Source organism: Sceloporus undulatus, chromosome 1 (assembly GCF_019175285.1).
Source record: "Sceloporus undulatus isolate JIND9_A2432 ecotype Alabama chromosome 1, SceUnd_v1.1, whole genome shotgun sequence".
NCBI lineage: Eukaryota > Metazoa > Chordata > Lepidosauria > Squamata > Phrynosomatidae > Sceloporus > Sceloporus undulatus.
In genome coordinates, this window is record NC_056522.1 from 221,130,686 (window position 1) to 221,147,537 (window position 16,852).

Here is a 16,852-nt window from a genome sequence, read left to right on the forward strand (position 1 = left end):
CCCTAAAAAATGAATTAATTATGCGGCGTAACATGGTAGTTACGACCGCCCGCCCCCCCCCCCCCGAGCTGCTAGCCAAGAGGGACAGGGATTGAGAGAGCACGTTGTCTTCCTAACACTTTGAAGAATCTTGCCCACTTCCTCAGTACTCACAGACTCAAAGTGATCCAGTACAACAAAGTCCACGGAAGCTCTGGAGACCTCTACTCTGGAACCTGAAGAAATACTGGCGTCGAGATCAGCCCTTATCCGAGAGATTTTATCTGCGAGGAAGTTGTTAAACTCGTCACAGCAGGCCTTGGATGGTTCCAAAATAGGGTTCAGGGAGGAGGGCAGCTGAGTAAGCTCCCTCGCTACCCTGAACAGCTCTGCCGGACGCGACTCCGCGGATGCAATACGTGCAGCATAGAACGAATTCTTTGCTGCACTTATTGCCACTCCGTATGCCTTCAAATGAGAGTCTAGGAGTGCCTTGTCGGCTAAGTGCTGGTGTCTTCGCCAGTTGCGCTCTAGTCGTCGCAGAGCCTGCTTCCTTTCCCTGAGATCTTCCGTGTACCAGGGCTGTTTTTTGGAAGCAGGCCTGAGAGGACGCTTGGGAGCGATGCTGTGTATAGCCCTGGAGAGATCAGTATCCCAGGTGTTAGTCAGGGCATCAACAGAATCGCCGTCAGTTCCAACCATATACCCCTCTAGGGCTTCTTGGAACCTTTTGGGTTCCATCAGCCTTCGAGGGTGGACCATCCTAATAGGTCCGCCACCCCCGGGAGGGATCTGGGTAGATGCCTTGATTTTAACCTCGACCAGGAAATGGTCCGTCCATGACAAGGCGGAGATATTTGTTACCTCTGCCCACGGACTCTCCATGTCCATACAAAAGACCACATCAAGCGTATTACCGGCAGAATGCGTGGGCCCTGAGACCAATTGGGACAGGCCCATGGCAGTCATGGTAGCCATGAACTCCCGAGCCGCACCTGTTGGACTATGGCTGGCCTCGAAGGGGATGTTGAGATCCCCCAGGACAAGAAGCCTAGGGGACTCCAACACCAGCTCCGAGACCAGCTGTGTCAGCTCGGGCAGGGAGTCTGTTAGCACACGGGGTGGCCAGTAGACCAACAGAATCCCTAAACTGTCTCTGGCCTTCAGGGTCAGGTAAATACATTCGATATGGGCAGTATGTCAGACATGGTTCCTGGTTAAGGAAAAGGTGTTCTTGTGAATCAAGGCAACACCCCCCCCCCCCCCCCCCCACCTGGTCTGGTCCTTAACTGAGTACCCAGCAGGGAGGGCCTGTGCCCACACTGCTTAGCTTTCAGGCCCAAGCCAGGTCACAGCTCTTATCCTCTAACAGATCATACATTATGTGGGTCTTATTCTTTACGGACCTGGCACTGCACAAGAGCAGAGACAGGGTTTGTGGTACAGTTGGACTGACCCTCAGATCTCTTTGGTTAGGAGAGTGGATGGAAGGAGAGATAGATATTACACATCGATCTCGCCTTCCCTTACGATATGACTCCACTCTCCTACCACTATATCTCCCCCTCCCCACACTACTCCAATGGGAGCCCTGCTCACACCAACACAATCATCCATTACCTCCCCAATCTGTACACTCCCCATATCCATAAACTCTCCCCCCCACAAAGCAACACAGCAGCAGAGAAAAAATACAACACGAATCATTCCTCTGCTGGAACACAGCTAGCAAAGGCCCACCCCTGTGCCCAATGTTAAGTTCATTGACATTGGTGCTTTCTGCACCGCCATTTGGGACGTCCGGAGGACGTCCCATTTTAAAAAAGGGGCGTCTCTTATAGACGCCCCTGGGCCTAATACGGACTCCGTCCATACAAGATGGTGCCAGCCCTTCTACATGGCCGGCGCCATCTTTGCGTATCGGACGCTGAGCGTCCGTACGCGTCGCGCCGCTTGTGACGTAGCGACGGAGCTTCTTTTTCGGTCCGCGCGGGAGTCGGGCCGTGTGAAGGCTCCGGCTCCCCCGCGGACCTACTGGCGGCGGCGGCGGCAGAGCGCCGCAAAGCGGAGGTATGTACCCCGCCACTGTTTTCCTTTGCTTTTCTCTGTAAAACTTTGCTTTGTTACATATCCAAAGTTTTCCCCTCGACTTATCCACGGATCGAAATCCATAATTTTGGCCCCAAAATCTGCCCTCGACTTATACATGAAGTAGTCTTATAGTTGGGTATATATAGTATTTTTCTAATCAAAACAATCCTCATATTTTAAGCGATTCATGCACATGGTAGTTATAGGTTTTGTTGTTTTCTACAGTACATTAGGGATTTTATGTGATATCATCTCATGTTACTTGTTTCTACCTCTGTCAGAACTGGTACAAGTATGATTGGGAGCAATCAAAAGACAAGAAATTTGACATCAAAATGGATGCCATTCCAATCCTTGCTGCTAAAGCCAATCGAAAGATTGCAAGTGATGTGAGTGTTGCATAGAAATGTCAACAACTCTTTCATTGATTTGAATATCTATGCCAAGTTTACAGAATATAGAAGAACATTAATGTCTTTTTCACATGTAGGTGGAGTATAAGAAGGGTTATGAACAGAGCAAAGGGAAGTTAATTGGAGCTTTGAGCATTGAAGATGATCCCAAAATGGTGCTTTCTCGGAAAGTGGCCAAACTGCAGAGTGATGTAAGTACCACTGTGGTTCACTGTAATGGGAAGGTGGCGGTCTGTTAAAGTCTTTGTAGCTGTTCATTTATCTTCATCCCAAGGAGAGTAAAAAAGAAGAAGCAGGGATAAGTGTCAAAACAAATCCTAATGAACTCTTTTAATGACAATCTGATAATTGTATTCACTGCTGTCTTAATTCTTATTAGTGAATGCTAGACAAGGTGAAAGGGCTTTGTAACATTTGCACAAGTTATTCAAGGTGTAGATTTGGATAAATGTATATTCAGGAGGAATCTAACAAGAAAACAAGCAAAACCTTTCTACACAATGAGCCAGTGACCTATTGCCATCTCAAGTCAACATTACTGAAAACTGATTACTATTTCTCAAAATCTTCATAATTCTTCTCATGAAGAATTCTAGTAGCTTTAGTCCACAAAGTAGATTTTCCAAGCTTGTAATTACCAAGGTTGCAATCCTAACCCCTGTTAGCATGATCTACTGTCCACAGTGGAATTTATGTATGTGTAAATCTATGCATGATTGTGATGCACACAAAAAGGACAGGAGAAATGATTGAGAGATGAGAACATCTGTAATTATTTTTAGAGGGGGATGTTTCGCCCATCCATCCTAATGTTGGCATTTCAGCTGTCGATTCTTCTGTAAAAACTAGGCCTGCAATGTTTCTGAATCAGATTCTGAAATAGGTAGATGATTAATCCAATGCAGTGTGCCAACTGTTTGGACCTTGTTTTCTGTAGAACAGATGCGAGCAATATGTGGCCTGTCAGCTACATTCAATCCCTCTCTGCATTTTTGGAGCATCCACTAGGTTGCCTTGCTGCTCCTGCCTTCAGTGAAATTCACATTGCTACTGCTGGCAAAACTGCACCACACAACTTATTCAGATGGCTTCATCTTCTTCATAATGATGCCATCCATCCTTAATATTAGTTGCTTAGTTTATTGTATGCTTTACCATACCCAACCTTTACCAGCTGTTCTCTTGTTGCTTCCTCAAAACAGGTTCTGTGGCATGGGAGGATAGCTTTCTGTACCACAGTTGCCACCAAATTTTGTAGATAATAAGTTAAATGGAAGCTGTAGTATACAACTGTGTTGAATCCATGGATAAAGAATCCCTGGATATAGAGGGACAACTGTACATTTTGGGATAATATTGCTTTTACCTTAACTGAGAACTAATTAGAAAAACGTTAATTTAATTTTGGGGCACATCTCTCAATTTTTGTTCATTACAAAAACAAACAAAATGAACAGTCATTACTCAGTATTTACAAAGTTTATCGATTGTTGTAGATAATAATTCCTTTAATAATCTGTCCTGGACTTATATGTAGATGTGCAGTAACCTACAGTTTACAAAACCTTGTGCAATTTTAAAGAAAATTTAAATTTTTAATGGTATGCATTCATTATTTTGTAGCGTGAATACAAAAAAGGTTATGAGGAGTCAAAGACCAGGTACACAGCACCGTTGGACATGATTTCAGTCATCCAAGCAAAGAAAGCACAGGCGATTGTCAGCAACACAGATTACAAGCATCTCATTCATAATTACTCCTATCCTCCTGACAGTATTCCTGTGGAACTTGCCAAGAAGGCTAATGCTATACAAAGTGATGTGAGTAATTGAAGATTTGCATACCTACTATTGAGCCACTAAAGAAGGCTTTGTAAACACATAGAGGGATGTAAGATCTTCCTCAGGTTTTCTCTGTCCTATTTTGCCACCTTGGACAGTCCCACAAGTGGTCACTTGGTGATCCCCATTATTTCTTACTTGTCTCCTAACAATGGTGAATAGTCTGGAGCATAGAATGTTTAGCCACCAGCTTCAGAGAAGATATATTTGTATGGTTATTGCTTTCTCTTTTTGGGGAAATTCAGAAGCTTTAGAATTATTGAATAGTGACTTTCAAGAGTTTATCCTCACATCAGTTTGGTGAATCACTATTTGCATCTACTTCAGAATTTCAGCATTTCATTTTCATCTTTTCTAGGAACTATGCTAAAATCTTACATTTATTCTATTCAGCCATTATAACTAGTTTGTTTTTAGGTGAAAACCATTGTTAGTGAATATATCCTCACATAGGGGACAGCTTGGGAGAATGTAATATGAGCAAGCAAGAAAAGACTTCCTTCCTTCTTTCCGTCCTTCCTTCCTTCCTTCAAATAGTAATTGCAATTTGTCATTTTTATGTTCTTTTTCAGAATGAATATAAAGCTGACTACAACAGTTGGATGAAAGGTTGTGGTTGGGTGCCATATGGGTCCATGGATGCAGAAAAAAATAAGAGAGCATCAGATATTCTTAATGAGGTAAATAAACATGACACAATATATGTAAAACTCATCCCAGTCTAAAAGTGATAGCACATGAAGTAGGCTTTTGCACATTTTTTTGTCAAATAGGAACTGCATGCATAAAACTGAGGCTGCTTATTTGATTCCTCAGCAGGGGCAACTCAAGACTTTCAGCCAAAGGATACAAGTCACTAGCAGTGAAGCCCATACTTCTAGTACTTTTGTAAAAGTAAAAAGAAATCAACCGAGCTTCACCCTGGGGCTGAGCAGACTGATGGGATAAAGTGGCTCAATTCTGTGTTTTCTGAAAGCAGGTGGAAGCCTCGCTATCTGCATGGCCAGCTCCGAGGTGGGATGAATACCCACGGGCAATCCACACTGCAGTGTGTCAAACCACACCACTTGGTTATTTCCCCCCCCCCACCTCCTCACCATGCATACACACCATTGCAAGAACATACTGCCTGTAGCAATAAGTTACTTTCCTCCTCCCAGCTGCCGTCCCATTAGACCCCCATCTGATTGGCCACACAGTAACACGTGCTGTACACCATACATGCCCCCTAAACCTCCCCCTTTACCCATTGCCTTCCTGTTGGACTGTCTGGTTCATGTATGTTGTAATTACATCCATTGCATTATTGGTGACTTGCCCTGTTTGTTGTACTTTCACATTTTTGCTTTCCTGCAGTCCTGTACTAGCACCATGCTGTTTATATGCAGGGGCGATGATGTGCATTTTATCCATTAAGGCAGACCTTCTTTTTGCTCCTGCTTTTAGCCTCAGTGCACAGTTTAGTTTCGTTTTCAACTCTTATGTTGTCTAAACTGCATGGCTTCAAGTTGCCACTTTATTTTGCCAGTGCGGACAACCCTTAAATCTACCATGGAGCCATTTTATGTAATCTCAAACTCTTCTTATAACTATGGATTTATGCACACTACAAAACAAGCAAAGAAGTGAATGTTTATGTAGGTCTCAATATGGTCAATAGTTCACATGACTTCAGTGGAACATCTGGCAACTTAAATATTTTTGGAACAGAGACTTTGAGTGTAGATGGCATGGCCTGAATCTCTCTGTTATAAAATAACCAACCCCCAACCCCCGGACTATACCTTTTTTAAGATTAGCTTCCTTGACAGCACAAATTTAGCTTATATATCCTATAATTGTTTGTAAAAGATATTAATAGTTTGTATCTGGAAATGTCTTTTATGGAGATGAAATATTATTTTCTTTGTGTATCCTTTTAATGAAGGAAGTATAATTATTTTTATTTTTCTTTGCCAGAAAAAATATCGTCAGCATCCGGACACTCTAAAGTTTACACAAATTGATGATGATCCTATTGTAGTACAAGCTAAAATCAACCAAGCCCAAAGGAGTGATGTAAGTACTGGGTACCACTAAAGATGAAAGACCATATACAGTTGGCCCTCTTACTTTAGGCTGTATTGATTATGGACCAGAGTGTGAGAGACTTATTCTTTCAGAATAACTATTATAAATTGTATATTCTCCACTCATAAACTCAGGATTGTATTAAAACACCTTTCTCAAGATATTGAGAGCATTTGATTTCTCATTAGGATAAGGAAGGCTAAAGCAGAATGTTCCAGATTTAATCCACGGTCAAAAATTGCACATTGCAGGTGGTAGAAGACACTTCCATAGCTGTTGGACAATGGAAATAATTGCTTAGAAAGGTAGTGAAGTTTCACTCACTAGAGGTATTCAAACAGAAGTTGAAGAGCTCCTTTCTGGGGGGGATTTTCTAACTCTTGGTTTCCTGCATAGAGCAGGCGCATGCACTAGATTGCCTTTAAGAACACTCCAGCCCAGTGATTCTAATGCTCTGAAAAGTTACTGCTAGTCAGTCATTTGATAATACCAGGCTAGATTCATAAAAAATCTAAACAAGCATAAATCTGCTTCCTATGTTCTTATTACAGACTGAGTATCCCTTATCCAGAATTCCAAAATCCAAAATATTCCAAAATCTAAAATTGTCCACATGAGTAGCTGAGATAGAGACAACTTTGTTTCCTGATAGTTCATGCACAAAATTATTTAAAAATATTATGTATAACATTACCTTCAGGCTATGTGTATACAATGTATATGAGACATAAATGAATTTCATATTTAGACTTGGATCCCATCTCCAAGACATTTCATTATGATATCTGAAAATATTCCAAAATAATCAAGAAAACATCTTAGTGTGGTAGAAAACAAAAGAGTTTTATTTCAGGTATTGAGACAGAAGTTACCCATCCAAGGTTTTTGTCAAAACTAAAGGTCTGTTCCCAGAATCGTAGTGTAAAAGTTCCCACCCATCCTGCCTGGCTGTGGTCCCCTGCCTTTGATCCTGATTTTTTAAGTCCCCCCTTTCCCACTCCTGAGTTTATAATTCAATCACCTTCATTGAAGGGAGGGAAGCATCCCTTCTTTAGAACCAGATCTTCTGACAATAAGGGCAGAGTTATAAACGCATAAACTTTCACCCTGTTACCATTTGCCCCATCCATTTGTTCCCAAACCCAGAACGCCAACTGGGTTAATATATAATGCCCTTTGATAGTCCCCATGTCCATCCTCCCAATTATGTCAGCATGTCATCATATCATCATGACAGAACCATACATGGTTCTGACATCAGTGACCTTTCATGTATTCTAATCTAAAGTGTGTCTATAGTGATCATAATATTCATTTTCTTTATTGGCTTCTCTTCTAGGTACTTTATAAAGCCAAAAACGAAGCCATAATTCACAAATACCATCTTCCAGCAGATGCGCCTCAATTTATCCAGGCAAAGGTTAATTCCTACAATATTAGTGATGTAAGTTTACTGTCAATATATATTTTGTTCAGCAAGTAATTCTGAATATATATGGATAACAATAAATTATCAATAAAACATTCCATTATCTTCTAGAATTACTACAAACTGGGGCTAGATGAAATGAAAACAAAGGGGTATGACCTGAGAAATGATGCCATTTCCATCAAAGCTGCCAAGGCAGCTAGAAACACTGCCAGTGATGTAAGTACTTTCATGTCAAACTGGTATTTCTTTTAAGGGAAAAAACTCTCACCAAACTGGATATTTGATAGATTAACCGTCTATGATTAGTCCTAAGAAATAGCCTGTATTGGGTTCTAAATCCAGGCATTAAAATCAATGCTGGTTTTGTAATCAGATTTTTGTGGATTTAATCACTTATAATGTACCACATTCCTGAAAAGAGCCCAGACTGGTAAATAATACTTGACACTTCACAATTTAGGAAGAAGCTGAATGAGACTTGAAAGTTTCCATAGTTATCAGACTTTTTACTAGACTTTTTCATTGAAATCAAAGTGTTCAGTTCTGTTTGGCATGCACCTTTTATTTTTAAACTATTCTATTGAAAGATTGGTCTGAATGCACAAGAGGCAACAAATGGGTTGTTGTTGTATTCCTTCAAGTCATTTCAAACTTACGGCGACCCTAGGGCAAACCTATAATGGTTGTGGGTTTTTTTTGGCAAAATTTGTTCAGAGGAGGTTGCCTTCTCCTGAGGCTGACAAGATGTGACTTGTCCAGTGTCACCCAATGGATTTCATGGCTGAGTGTGGAATGGGACGCAAGTGCAAATAACTTGATCTGACCCTAACCCCTCCTTCTTACTATTAATGGTGGTAATAGTATGATTACAACCAGTTCCAGGGAGGTGGTCACTCCATATACTGAGTGCAAACAACTAATGTGATCAACAGTGATGGCCTTGCTTAGCTAACTACACATACAGAATTTTCAGTTTTCACCTATCTCTGCAAATAGCTAGAAAATCTTGCTAATAGCTGCACTAAACTGAATGCATGTGGAACAACATTTTGCAGGACTGCAAATTTGAGCATTGCTTGGATTTTCAGGCTGACAACTTCTGAAAGACTATATATTTCCCATTCCTGAGATAGTCTGTTCCTCACGCCAGTAACCATCATGCAATTGGTTTTAGTTCTACTGGTGGCATGCATTTAGTATGTGCAGTGGCTATCATGCCAGAATTAGGTATGATCCTGTTTTTGCTGCCAATGCCTCTTTAAAATGATACTGTTGTATAAATGCTGTGCACTTCATGTTTAGTAGCAGGAATCACTTTTGCCTTTGGTTTGCAAAAGTTTGGTTTGCATTGTATGTTTACCAGGATGTGACTGTCACTTCCAATTCTGCTCCCACAGTTCCAGTATAAAAAGGACTATGAAAGTGCCAAGGGTAAATTGGTTGGCTTTAGGAGCCTCCAAGATGATCCCAAGTTGGTCCATTATATGAATGTCGCCAAGATGCAGTCAGAACGAGAGTACAGGAAAGCATATGAGGAGAGCAAGACCAAATACAACACTCCGCTGGATATGGTCAATGTTGTAGCTGCCAAGAAGGCCCAAGATATTGCCAGCAATACAAACTATAAGCATTTGGTGCATCATTACACTTTCCTGCCTGATGCTATAAGTGTGGAACGATCTAAAAACATGATGCAGATCCAGAGTGATGTAAGTATGCCAGTGTGAGTGTGTCCAAACAGAAGTTTGTTTGCTTTTTAAATTATCTGTCTAATTACTCTGTGTTTTCTTTCCTTCCTTTATTATTAAGAATCTTTACAAGGCAGATTTTAATAGCTGGATGAAAGGCATTGGGTGGATCCCAATTGGTTCACTGGATGTAGAGAAAGCTAAAAAAGCAGGAGATGCTTTGAATGAGAAGAAATACCGCCAGCACCCGGACACTATCAAATTTACCAGTGTGGTAGATTCACCTGTCATGGTCCAGGCTAAGCAGAATGCACTTCAGCTCAGCGATGTGAGTAAACCCCAGGGAAAGATGTCAGAACAGCGTAATAATATTTAGGAAAGAAAAGTATATTGAATCAGTTAGTTCTGAAATCATATCTAGCTAAAGCAATGATTGCCACTCCCTTTTCTTGGGAACGTATTGTATTTTATATTTTTTCATGATACAGTACAACTTTTTAAAATTTGGAACCAGATTCTCACAGCCAAAATCCATTAAGTGAAAAGGCTGTGATGAACATAGTCTTAGAGATCATTCATTTTCTTTCATGTATGATTTTGTTTTAAGGTGCATTTTTTCTTTATTCCAAAATCTGTGTTTAAAAGCAGCAAGCCATAAAATTAGACAGGGAAATGCCAATAGTTTATTCTAAGGAAGACACATGCAGCCCACTCCTATGACTATTTATTCAGACATAGGACCCATGGTTTTCAAAGGGATTCACCTATAAGTAAGTGAGCACAGGACTACAGTCTGGGGCATTTAGCTGTATTCTATGGGGTGTGATATTCAAGAACACAAGATCTACATTATTATCTTGTTCTTTTCCTTTACAGAGACTATACAAATCTTCCGGAGAAGAAATGAAGCACACATATCACTTAACCCCAGATGCCCCTCAGTTTATTCAGGCTAAATACAACGCAGCTAACATTAGTGATGTAAGTGACTATTTTAAGGCAGCCTGTTTAAAGGAAGATTTTACGTGATGAAAAATTCATTCTGGTATTATAAAAATCACATAGACATTGTAATGAGGAAACAGCTTTAGGATTTATGGTAATATGAAGCCTGGAATCATATTTTTTGATATTGTGGGCAATCCTATGCATGGTGTATAGAGACTCCTCCTGTGTATTGGAGGACAGAGAAAGGAGGGGAAACAGGGGATCAGGCAGTGAATGCAGCATCAGAAGACATCACATTGTTTCCATAATGAACAGGCATAGTTTGAGTCCTGAGTGCAGCCATCTCTTCTCTGGCTCTGCAGAAATATGCTAGCCACCTTTGGCAAGTCTCCTTAGAGGCTGTTGGGTTCATATTCTTTTTTATCCAGTCTGTATTATATATTCCTCTTACTGCATGGGGTTCCTTCGGGATTTCTTGAAAATGCTATATGAGCTATATCAGCCATTTGGGACCTGTTCAACAGAATCAGTGGGTTGGAAAAGACATGCCTAGACAGGACAGTAATGTCAGGACCATCAGGTTCACTCCTTTTCTGAAACTTCCACACATCAGTGAGCTTCTGGAAGAGTTAATATGGATAGTCTTTTGTTGTTGCACAGTGTTTCATTTTCTTCCTCATTTTAATCTACATATTGACCAAACATTTCTGTATTTATAAATTTTAGTGGGACTTTCTCACTAGTAATCTCAAATAGGATTGCATGTCCGACTTATTTAATTCTTTACTGTGACAATCTCAGGTTAAATGATGAGTGGCAGTTATGTGCACCTCTGTGTTCTGTGTAACTTAGTAGTAACTTAAATCATTTGCTAAAAATTTAACTTTTTCTTTTCCCCTCTCAGACATATTATAAACATGGCTATCATGAATTAATAGCAAAAGGGCACAATGTATTGGGTGATGCTATTCCAATTACTCTAGCCAAAGCCTCAAGAAACATTGCTAGTGATGTAAGTACCCACATTTACTTAATTCTCTTAGTTCTCTGTGTTATAAAACGTTATTAATATTCATCTCAAATATTTTGCCAAGTAATAATTTAGATCCAGACTTCTCTCACATACATTCCTCTCCAGATGGGTTAATTGTGTATCTTTAAGTTAATTCCAATTTATTGTAATGCAAACTTATCATGGTGTTTTCTTGGCAAGATTTGTTCAGAGGGGGCCTGCTTTTGCCTACCTCTGAGGCTGAGAGAAGATGACTTGCCCATGGTCATTCAGTGGGTGTCCATGACAGGGTAGCAATTCAAACCCTGGTCTCCAGGCTCGTATTCTGATGTTCAAGCCATAACACCACACTGCTTCTCTATACTGTCTGTACTAAAATACAAATTAAGCCAATTTTATTATTAAGACACTAGTTAAAACAATCCATATTGCTAGTCTGCAATATAGTGGGTGCTGTTTTAATTCTTCCTTTCACTGTTCAGACATGTATCTGTTGGAACTGGATGGCTGATTGATCATAGAAGAGCTGAAAGTTGCTGGAAGAGATCTGACTATACAAATAAAGTTTTTACTACATATTCTATCACATATACACTTTCCCAAACATACTCTCCCTGGGAAGTTTGTTCATCTGGATGCACTCTTTTAAACAGAGCATATGTTATTGGACTCCAGCTTCCATCAGCTTCATCAGCAGGGCCAAAGTCCAGGATTGATGGGAGTTATATTACAACATTGTCCATCCTTTAGGGATTCCAGTTTCAAAGGATTCCTGTTATGAAGTTCTCATTGCCTTACCTAGGGAATCATTACTTTATTACAATATGAAAAGGGGCTTCTTTATCACGTATTGCTGTGCATGCAAATTACTAACTTTCTGAAAGATTGCATCTCCTTATATGTACCTGCCCGATAATCTGTGGAGGGCCTTCTCTCAGTCTCACCACCGTTGCAGACCCATCTGGTGGGGACAAGTAAAAAAACTTTCTGGTGGCTGCTTCCAGCCTAGGTTGGCCCTGCTCTGCTCTAATTTTTGGTGTATGGCAAATACATTTTTATTCAAACAGGCATTTCATGATAAATTGAATGTGTTTTGTGCTGTTTGTGCATAGTATTTTTTATCTTGAATGTTATGTTTTAAATGACTTTGCACTTTTTAACATTTACATTTTTAACGAAAATTTACACTTTAAAAATTTAATGTAGTTTTAGTATGACAACTTGTTTAATTTGTTGTAATTTTTTATTAGCAGATTCTAGCTGATATTTTTACCCTTTTTGTAAGCCATTTTTGCCAGGAAAAAGGTGGCACATAAATAAAATCAATAATTAACTAATAAATAAAATCAATCTCTCTCTCTCTCTCTCTCTCTCTCTCTCTCTGCTCACTGGAACTGTAGTACAAATACAAAGCAGCCTATGAGAAGGCAAGAGGAAAACATGTTGGCTTCAGAAGCCTGCAAGATGATCCCAAGCTTGTCCACTCTATGAATGTGGCAAAGATGCAGTCTGAGCGTGAGTACAAAAAGGACTATGAGAAGAGCAAGACTTGCTATCACACGCCTGTGGAGATGGTCAGCATCCAAGCTGCCAAGCAAGCCCAGGACGTCGCCTCCAATTCCCACTACAAACACCTGCTCCATCACTATACCTACTTGCCGGATGCCATGAGTGTTGAGCTGGCTAGGAACATGAATCAAATTCAGAGTGATGTAAGTATTGCTACTAAGATATCAGAGTTCCCCAAATACAAAAACATTTGGTTTGTGTTGAAAGAAATGCACATCTTTTAAATAATTATTTCTATGGGTAAATTTATACACTAATATTTAATAGTGTATTGTAAACATAGTGTCAGGTTTGTCATTGGTCAGAGTCCTCTAGACCAGTGGTTCCCAAACTTTGGTTCTGCAGATCATGTTTTAGACTTCAGTCCCCAGAATTCCTGACTGTTGGCAAAGTTGGCTGGGGCTTCTGGGAGTTGAAGTCCAAAATACCAGGTGGACTAAAATATGGGAACCACTACTCTAACAAACACCCAGACCTTCATGTCCTTTTGTGAGGAGTTCTGGAAGTAGTAAGCCAAAGTTCTCTGAGGGGTCTAGTATGGCGAAGGCTAGTTTAGTGGTTTACTCTGGCACAAAAGAAAGGAGGAAAGGCATAGAGATTATTTAGGTCTTTGGCTTTCCTCTCTCTAGGCAGGGAAGGATAGTTTAGCTATCTGTAGCTTACTTACTACAGAAGGAAGAAGGCGAGGCAGAGAAATGGAACCACTCTCTCCACTCTCAACATCATAATTTATCTCTTGTCCTGTTCCTGCAGGAAACAAACAAACAAACAAACAAACAAGCTTCATTTATATACTGCTTCATACCACCTAAGCAGTGTCTAAGCGGTTTACAACTGTAAGCTAATTTGCCCCCAACAAGCTGGGTACTCATTTTAGCGACCTTGGAAGGATGCAAGCCTGAGTCAAGCTTCAGCCCTTTGGCTGGTCTTGAACTTGCAACCTTGTGGTTTTTGAGTGAGTGGCTGCAGTAAGGCATTTAACCATTGCACCCAAATGCCCTAATCTGCCAAGAGAGATCTATTTCTACATTATGCTTATCCATACTCCTACATATCTGAATAAATGTGGGATGCAAGAATTTTCATCTAAAGCAACTCTTTCTACTCAACAAGAACTGGTTTGGGGCTATTATGTAAGGAGTCAGGGGAGGGAGAGAATACCAAGTATTAACCCCCCCCCCATGTTATTGGTTTTTACATTTAATGAAATGGGATAAAAACAAATAGTGCATCATAGTATTTGAAAGTTTTCACTTCAGATATCGCACATCATAATCTATATTTGGCCCTCAAATGGATATGATGGTTGACCTTCATATCTGAAATGCAGAGTTGTGTACTAAAAATGTCTTCCATATGTTGTGCAAATATTATTATCTAAATGTAGATCATGCTGTATGATGTTTTATTTAATTCCATGGTCTTCTTGAAGTGGGGATTATGCTTGTAACTAAGTTTATTCCTTGTGTAAGGCCAGAACATTTCTTCACATTTTTTTTTAAATTGCAATGCATTTTATTTTGGAAGATTTTGCCCAGGATATGTGTAAAAAAATCATTTCAGTATTCCAATATTGAACAGAATTATTGTGTTTCAAGCATGCAATCCAGTGTGTTGCTGATTAGGCAAGTTAAATCAAAGGTCTTGCCTTGACTGGCTAAATTAATTTCACCAAAGGCTCCCCATCTTCTCAGCCAGACCTCAAGAACAAATAATGAGATATTTAAAATTATATGAATAGAAAAAAATTGGGTTAGGGAGACAAAAAACAAACACAATCATTTTGAAAAGTGTGATTTGCGGCAAGTGCAGTGAACAACTCAACATGCCTGTCTGTATGTGTTGTGGTAGTAGTACCATTAGGTATTGCTGGATGGAAGGGATTCTAGTCAATGAATTCCAGTGGCTTCTGTGTTGAATTCACTTTAAATTAGTTATCTAAGGTGCTGAATCCATTTTGGAGATCCAATTCACCAACTTCGACCACTTGTCCAAAAGTTCAGGCCAAAGTCCAGAGTAGATTCACTCACTCCACAGATACTCTATGGACAAAGAAACCACCAGCCACTACTGTGTCTATTGGTACAAGTGGCCTTGTAAGGCTATTCTGTCCTCCAGTGTTTAAAAGCTTTGGTTTTGTGTTTGTTTGTGTGTGTGTGAAGAAAAAAAATTCAAGTAGCAGTGACGAAAACCCAGAAGGGTTACGAACTAGATTACCATGTTGCCTGGAAAACCTTCCTCACATCTGTAAGGGAGAGCATTTTCACAATCAAGGCCTCACCTAGTAAATATAAACTTAATCAAAAGCATGTAGATGGAAAAAGTGACTGATCTTAGTAGTTCTTGTTCCTCTGAAACCTTTCCCTTTTCTGTATGATTTTTTTTCTTGGCTTTTACTCCTAGAATGTATACAAGCAAGACTACAACAGCTGGTTCAAAGGAATTGGATGGAGTCCACTTGGCTCCCTGGATGTAGAAACAGTGAAAAAGGCTGGAGAGGCATTAAATGAAAGGAAATATCGCCAACAGCCAGGCACGCTCAAATTCACAAGCTTAGTAGATTCAATGCCTATGGTTTTGGCTCAGAAGAACACCCAGCAACTGAGCGATGTAAGTTTGTGTCCATCTCAGTCTGCCCTATCTTAAGTTACAACATGAACAAATCATGTTGCAGAAGCCTAAAACATTAGCAATTAATATGCTGATTCCTTAAAAATCCACAACTAATGCACTGATTGTTTGAAAATGAGGTACTGAATGGCAATGTATGTATCGTTTCTCTTCTAGATAAACTATAAGGTAGCAGGTGAAAAAATGAAACATACGTACCACCTGGATCCTGATGTCCCTCAGTTTATCCAAGCAAGGGTCAATGCCTACAATATAAGCGATGTGAGTAGTTGAGTTTCTTTCTTCATAAACTGATATGAAACACTTAGCTTTAGAAACCTGGATTTAGAACTTTGTTTTACTAGTCCCACAATCAGATTTTTTTATCTCTCTATGTTACTTAGAGTTAGGTAAAACATTAATGTGTTTGATACATTATCAATTTCATTTTGAAATGAAACTGGAACTTCTCTTTTAAAACCTGATTATCAACGTTTTTTTTCCCCACACAGAAAACCTGAATAAGTTGTCTGTAATGGTGGCAGAGACCCAAATGTATGTTGCTCAGAATAATAAAATCATATTTTATTGCCGTATTGCCATTCACACCAAGAATACTGTGCTCTCTCCTTTTCTGCACATATTTAAGTGGAGAATGGCTAATTGTTTATGAGCATATTTGCAGTAGCTACATCCCACATTATAGATCTTGCATGGAGTAGGTGATTACCCTAGATGCTCTTGAAGGAATCCTTCAACTCTAAACTTCTATGATTCTTAGAAAAGTATTTCCTCTCTTTAAGACTTCTTACAAAGCAGACTGGAAGAAGATTCTTGCAAAGGGGTACGATCTGAAGCCAGATGCCATTCCTATAATTGCTGCAAAAGCTTCAAGAAATATTGCTAGTGACGTAAGTAGATAAAAATTCTTAAACATTCTTAAATGTGGGATGTTACCTTCTCTTGAGATATACCATGGGAATCGGGATTGCCTATCATTGTGTTACCTACTTTCAGTGGCATTCAGTTTTAAATCTCAGCCAGTTTTGTTCTCTCCAAACCCTGCAACTGGTTGAAAACTCTTGAAACAAACAATACCAAAGATTAAACTTGGAATACTGATGCTGTTTCATTAAGCTATGACCTTCTCTATTCTGATAATAGTCCCTCACAAGATATGGCAGACTATCATTCTCAT

At 39.8% G+C, this 16,852-nt stretch overlaps 1 protein-coding gene across 24 annotated transcripts in view; it reads left to right on the forward strand.

The window, feature by feature from the left end:
* The window catches only part of NEB (nebulin), a 215,393-nt gene that overhangs the window by 43,554 nt on the left and 154,987 nt on the right, over positions 1-16,852 (forward strand). For 23 of the 24 annotated variants that reach the window (XM_042478209.1, XM_042478218.1, XM_042478235.1 and 20 more), the window contains exons 26-40: positions 2,352-2,459; positions 2,561-2,674; positions 4,107-4,304; positions 4,898-5,005; positions 6,285-6,383; positions 7,735-7,839; positions 7,936-8,043; positions 9,225-9,536; positions 9,637-9,843; positions 10,392-10,496; positions 11,368-11,475; positions 12,876-13,187; positions 15,448-15,654; positions 15,832-15,936; positions 16,458-16,565. In XM_042478209.1, the coding sequence (XP_042334143.1) occupies positions 2,352-2,459; positions 2,561-2,674; positions 4,107-4,304; positions 4,898-5,005; positions 6,285-6,383; positions 7,735-7,839; positions 7,936-8,043; positions 9,225-9,536; positions 9,637-9,843; positions 10,392-10,496; positions 11,368-11,475; positions 12,876-13,187; positions 15,448-15,654; positions 15,832-15,936; positions 16,458-16,565 (2,304 nt within the window). The remainder of the gene's footprint in view (positions 1-2,351; positions 2,460-2,560; positions 2,675-4,106; positions 4,305-4,897; positions 5,006-6,284; positions 6,384-7,734; positions 7,840-7,935; positions 8,044-9,224; positions 9,537-9,636; positions 9,844-10,391; positions 10,497-11,367; positions 11,476-12,875; positions 13,188-15,447; positions 15,655-15,831; positions 15,937-16,457; positions 16,566-16,852) is intronic. The other variant, XM_042478375.1, reaches the window with a different exon arrangement.